Here is a 6,639-nt window from a genome sequence, read left to right on the forward strand (position 1 = left end):
TCCTTCCAAAAAGAAAAAAAATGTACACCATGTTGGTAAACATCTTCAGCAGCAGTCAGAACAAGGTACTGCACTTTCTGGCTTTAGTGTCCAAAATCAAGAACAGTAGCTCCTCAGATAAATCCTTCAATTATCCTGTTGTTTTTTGGAAGAAGGAGAAAGGTTGGAGGAAATAAACCAGAACACAAGCTTTGCAGTCATTCTAAAAAACAGCTTTGCAGTCGTTCTATTTCTCCCAGGAGGACTCCCCCCACGTTGGAAACCAAACCCATAAACAGCTTCCACGCTGTGTGCAGAGTCTCCAGTGTCAGGGCTCTGTACTTACGCCTTCACATCCGCAGTCTCCTGGGAGGTGCGGGTCAGGGTGCGGGAACGCAGCCGCTCCCCGGCCTGCTGGATCTCCTGCAGGTTGCGTTCTACGTGCGGGAGCTCGGAGATCCCTTCTGTCTCGGCTGCCAGCTGCTCTGCCTGCTGCAGCAGCTCTCCAAAGCCTTCCGTGTCCATCTCTGCTGCAGGCTTCGTTCAAGACTCACAGAAACCTTCAGAGAAAAAGGGACAATTCTTGCTCAGCTATAAACAGTTTCTACACTTGTAGGGTCACAGACAGACCAGCAAGAGCAGGTCTTCTAGAACAGGATACATTGTCTATCCTCCCCAGGCATTAAACATCAAAACCTTTCAAGTGGTCCTTCAAGAGAGCTTTCCCTCACAGGACTACAGTCTATGGATCTGTCAGAAGTGGGATGCAGATGCCGTATCACAGTTCATATTTTGCCTTGATACAGAGGAGGGTGAAAGCAGAGAAGTCCCTGTGAAGAATTTGGTGTTACTTTAGCTATAAACTACTTGCATACACACATAAATACAGTGCTCGGAGAGCTGGACTCTTGATCCTTATGGGTCCCTTCCCATTCTATGATTGCATATTTTTATATATTATAATGATAGATGCATACATGTGCATGCATAGGAATATATGAGGGCTGAAAACACAAATAAACATGAAGTTAAATTAACAGCAAAACAGTCGAGCTATAGATGCACACAGACAGCCATAACTAGCTATCTATTAAAATGTGTTACTCCATATATCATTAACCCCCAGCCAAAAGAAAAAAGTGCATGTTGTTCCAGTGTCTAAATTCAACGCCTGCAGAAAGTTTTACCAGTGTGAGAATTCCTTGCATTGACTCAATGACAGAATAATTAAAGAAATTAAAGCACAAGGCAAGAGCTGTAACAGAAGAGGCATTAAATGCATTGTGCAGTTCTAAATTCAGAATGGAGCGTGTTATTTTTACAGAAAGGACAAAAGCATTTGTGCTTGGGATCACTATGGAAAAAGACACATAGCTGCAATGGTGTCCACATTAATGAAATATGAAACCCAAAGCCTCAGTTTCACACACCAAATCATGGTTTGCAGCTAAACCAGCTACAAGCAATAAGCATCAGGCACCTCTGTAAAGTCACAAATGATGACAAATCTGTGGTGCTGAATGGTGCTACAGAGATGGAAATCTTCAGTACAACCCCTCTCTCCTAGCTTTTGCACCCAAGCCCAGAGGGCCTGGGATTAATAAAGTCAAACCAGATCTCAAGCATTAACTCCAGCTGTTATTATTTACTCAAAAGTAAAAACAGTGGAGACTATCTTGTTCAAGGGAGCCTCCTAAGAAGAAAACAGGGATTTTTACTAATCAACAATAGCCTGCAATTCAAGTATTTCTTGGTATCCCTCAACGATACCAAAGCAATTTTACAGCAGAATTTGAACGTTCCTCACGTTTTCAGTCTCACCATTTCCAAGTACAACTACCCAGCAGCAGTAGCAGTGCTTTCCTCTGTCTGGACAAATGATTTAAAAGCACTGCATGATGATTCATTCAGACATATGCAGTTTGAGAGAGAAACCGATCCCTCCTGCCTGGGTGCCAGGACAAACCCTTACAGCAGCATCCAGGAATGGAGAATTGCACAAGCACACCCCACACACTTCTGGAAAACTGGGGGAGGGAATGATCGTATTTGCAATGACTTGTTAATCAGGTGAGATAGCAGAGACCGGATCTGTTTGAACAGATTAGCCTGCCACTGAGACAGGGAACAGGGAGGAGGAGGGTGGAAATCAGCAATTTCATGCCCTGCAATGCAGTACAGAACATCTTCCCAGTGTTTACTTGCAATAACTCACATGCACCCCTGCCAGGAACAGCCTCTGTTGGCAGACACTGACCAGAACAGCCACACCCCTGTACATTTAAGAACTGATCGGATCCTCCAGGAGCAGTGACTGCGAGAACAACACAGACATCAGCTTGATTTGATCTGATCTGGTCCACTTTCTCTTTTCATTACCAAGATAAAAAAGCTGTGAGTATAAGAAGAACCAACTTCTCAGAGTGCTGAAACCAAAAGAGTGAAAAATCAGTGCTACAGAATTGCACCCAAACCTGCACTTTTTAGCTGCAGAACACCACGTTAATACCATGCAAGGGCTGTCACATAAGTTTGCCTGTGTAGGACAATTGCAACAACTCTGTGAGACTGAACCCAATTCAGCAAACATGGAATAAACTGGTTACTTTGGAGCAAGTTAAAGTATCTGTGATTATAACCAAGCACTGGAAGTAACATCTCAAAGCTTAGAGAGCCAACACTAAACAGATTTTTCTAAGTGATAGAATTCAAACATTTAGACTGAATATTCATATACTTGTAGCAAACAACTTTGTCTCCACCCTGACAGAATTTACTGCATTCAAGAGACTGCAGTCTGACTCTTCGAGCTGCTGTGCAAGGTAGAAACTGCTACCACAGTAACGAGCACAGTGATGGCAGATTTTCATGTCTGGCTAGGGAAGGAGCAACAACTGACACCCAAGGGAAAGAAAATACGTCAGAAATTAAATTAACTTCGGTGAAACCAGATTGACCTTGGGCTAAAAGCCAGGACTGAAAAGGCCCTTCTATAAAACAACTTTGATGACTTATCAATAGAAGCTGCTGCATTAGACTACGATTCCATTAAACCCCAGTTTAATTTCCCCAACATTTAAAACCACACATAAGCACTATATATTGTACAAATGACTAAGTTTAAGCCAGAAAGAAACCAGAAAAGATTACAAGTTTCTTAAGTCTATTCAGACTGATTATAATTGATGATTTCTTACCTAAAAAACATTTAAAAACTTCTCAAGAGTACTACAATGCTACCTAAGGAAGAAAACTGTAGCTATTCTACTCCAAATATGGCCACGATGAACATTTTACTGTACTGGATTCAGAAAGACACAAAGCTGAAATACTCCAATGCGTGTGGAAGTGTCTGTTGTACTTCACACACTGACAGGGTTTGTGTCAACTAACCAATTAACTTTGAGAAACAGTAAAAAAATTAGATTTTTCCAGTGCTCTGGGAAAAGGAAAGGAAGATGTCACAAGGGAAAAGGAGAAAGAAAGCATCACCCACTCCATTCAGAGTAGCTGATGAACCAAGAGTTCCACAAGTTGCAGAAAGATTCTTCAAAACAGGAAACAAAAAGGAAGAAATCCCATGATGGCCTCTCGAAGAGGCTCCCACCTCAAAGTGCTCAAGAGACCCAGTCTGATGAGTCAGGATCAGCTTCTTGTGGAAAGAAAATACAAGAGCACAAGTAGTAAGAGCAAGCCAGCAATGCTCTACTTCCTACAGTCAAGATCTGATGTAAAAGTGCTTCTTCGACATGTTCCAAGCCTGGGCTGCTACAGAGAGTGGAGCAGCTTCTGTCTACTAAGCTAAACATGAATAATTAAAAGATCCATTTTGCAGACCAGGGGAATTCTGTTTGAGAAGCAGCAATAATACCCAGCTCTTGCATGGCACTTGGCATAAGCAGACATCAGACATTTCAGAGACGTCAACAACATAATCCCTGTGTTATGGACAGGGGAACTGATTAAGAAACAGAGATGAAAATCAAAGAGCAGGTGGACAAATGTACAACCCAAGTATCTGCTGCACATTTTCAGCACACCATCCTCTTGTCTGTAAAACACCGTAACATTTATCAAACCTAACAGATGGAAAACTACCACACCCTAATTACACCAAACCCAGATAAAATCACAATAGGCCATCTTAGAAACAAATACCCTAAAGCTTCAATCTATATTTGGTACCCCATGTGGCACAACAGCCTGTTCCCCCGCAACAAAAGGCAGATGCAGGAAAATCCTGCATAGACCACACAACAACCTTCCAAACCTATTGTTTCTTCTACCACCGATCAATTAATGCTCCTCTGCCTCCTATAAAAAGGCTTTCAGTCCTGCGTATTTTCTTCTTCATCTCATCTGTAGATAGATATGCTAAAGTCCAATCTTCTTATGACCCCAGAGAGCCCTTACAGTAGGTATGTTGAACAAAAATGGGTTTTTTCAAAGTTTTAAAGGCAGTAACATTGAGTTACTTGCACTGTGAGAAAGGACAAGAAAGGGCACACAACACTTCTCTACACTGTTCATTATTTAAACTGGACCTGAAGAATAGGATTTGAAGTGATTTCTACCAACACACACTATCACACATTTGTCATCACTTCCTTTTACCTGCCATAAGTTCCTCATAGTGGTCTCAAGTCCCCACTGTTCTGAGTAACTGACTCTGCTGGCAGTTTTGCAATCTTACCACTCTCCCTCTTTTCCAAAGACTTAGTCTTTATTTTAAGCACCCAACTCAGCAGGGCACTAACTTCCACAGTGGGGCAAACCAACCCTCATTAGATAGAGCACTAGGTTTAGTATTTTAAATTCCATACATGAAAACTCATATCCTTCCTCCTCACCGAATTTCCTGTCACAGCAGCACCACGGAAACATTATGGATTTAGATGACAGAATCACATACATTCTTCCAAGCAATTTTAAGCTTTTTCTATTTGTAAGTTTTCACAAGGAGGAGGAAAACTTTTTAAGACACAATGTAAGTGAAACAGCAGTAAAGCACACAGGAGCTGGTGTTCCTTTGTCACCATCACCTTAGCTCTCCATAACTACTGTCCCTAAAACAACACGACCAAATTGCAGAAGAGAAGCAGCCCTTCTTTGCACCTGGACTTTAATTCAAGCCCTCCCACTCACTGTTCATATATTCTGGGTTAGAATAACACTGGAATACAGATGGCGCCTAATACTCCACAGCAGTTGCTCATCAGATACCAAATACATTCAGTGCATCCACAGCTCAAGGTTTAACACAAAGGCAGTTCAACACCACAGAAATCTGGCTGTTGTCTGCAGCTGGGACCAAACAGCAAAAGGAAGTTACTCTGTACACTCTGTAATGACTCTGGGAAAACCATAAACAAATAGCATTCTTTAGGTTCAGGAATAGAATTCTGCAGCCAAGGTGTGCTGTAAGAAATCCTTAGAGTCATTCTCACTGTTTTGCAGAAGTCAGTATCGCTGTTGGTAGAAAGGACTTGTGACCCGGGGTACTGGGCAAGGCCTATTCATAAGCTCCTTCAAGGATAGGCAGAACGGTCCATGTAAAGTGATTAAAGACACCTATCCTCTCCTGCATCAAACTTGCTGATCTGAAAAGGACCAAAGCCCCAAATATCATAAATGGTTTACCTTCTGTACCCTGCCAGGCACGTATGAAAGCAACACTTGGCAACTTTGTGGTTGTTTTATGGGATGATTCTTGGGGCTGTCAAGTGCAGGGACAGGAGCTGGACTCGATGATCCTTGTGGATCCCTTCCAACCCAGGATATTCTGATTCTATGAACTGCAAGGGCACACAAGCTTACCAAAACCTGCCATGAAACAGCAGTTGAGCCAGGGGCAGGCCTGCAAGCACTGTGCTTTTCATGAGTTACCACCACCGCACACCTGACAGCAGGTAGAATTTCCTTTATACAAACCTTCCAGTATCTGAAGGGGCCCTACAGCAAAGCCAGAGAGGGACTCTTTGTCAGGAATTGTAGTGCGAGGACAAGGAGTAATAGACAAACATTGAGAGAAGGGAAGTTTAGATTTAGGAAGAAATTCTTTACTGTGAGGGTGGTGAGACACTAGCACAGGTTGCCCAGGGAGGTTGTGGCTGTCCCATCCCTGGCAGTGTCCAAGACCAGGTTGGATAATGCCTTGAGCAATGTGGTCTAGCAGAAGGTGTCCCTACCCATGGCAGGGAGGCTGGGACTAGGTGATCTTTGATAAGCTTTAAAGTCCCTTCCAACCCCTTAACATTCTATGAACTCCTAGGAACCAACCAGTAAACCCACAGTGGTGAAGAACGACCCCCATGCACAGAACTTGAAAAAGAAACCAAACACCACACATACACAAACCCGTTCTCCTGAAACCTTCCCAGACAACGAACTTCTGCTTCCTGAAGCACCAGCACGGCACTTCGTTTAAACACTAAACTCCCCTTCTACAGCCGGGCTTGGCACTGCCGACCAGCACAACCCCGCTCGGAAGGAGACCCCTCCTCGCGCATCCACAGCCGGCCCCGCGGCGTTAGCGCGGGTTATTGACAGGAGCAGCTTCCGGGGAGCCCCAGGAGGGCCCACCAGGAGGCCTGCAAACGCTCCCAGCCAGCCTCCCGCCGCAGCGGCCTGCACGGGCCAGAGAGGGAGCCCTGGGCGGGG

At 43.9% G+C, this 6,639-nt stretch overlaps 1 protein-coding gene across 1 annotated transcript in view; it reads right to left on the reverse strand.

Moving 5' to 3' along the window:
- NUP93 (nucleoporin 93) overlaps positions 1-6,424 on the reverse strand; it is a 79,381-nt gene extending 72,957 nt beyond the window's left edge. Inside the window, exons 1-2 of the mRNA XM_008638761.2 lie at positions 6,331-6,424; positions 326-539 (exon numbers count right to left, since the gene is read on the reverse strand). Of these exons, the coding sequence (XP_008636983.1) occupies positions 326-504 (179 nt within the window). The 5' untranslated portion in view covers positions 505-539; positions 6,331-6,424. The remainder of the gene's footprint in view (positions 1-325; positions 540-6,330) is intronic.
- Between the last annotated feature and the right edge of the window lie 215 nt (positions 6,425-6,639).

The sequence above is a fragment of the Corvus brachyrhynchos genome, unplaced genomic scaffold (genome assembly GCF_000691975.1).
Source record: "Corvus brachyrhynchos isolate BGI_N302 unplaced genomic scaffold, ASM69197v1 scaffold26, whole genome shotgun sequence".
In the NCBI taxonomy this organism is placed as follows: Eukaryota; Metazoa; Chordata; class Aves; order Passeriformes; family Corvidae; genus Corvus; species Corvus brachyrhynchos.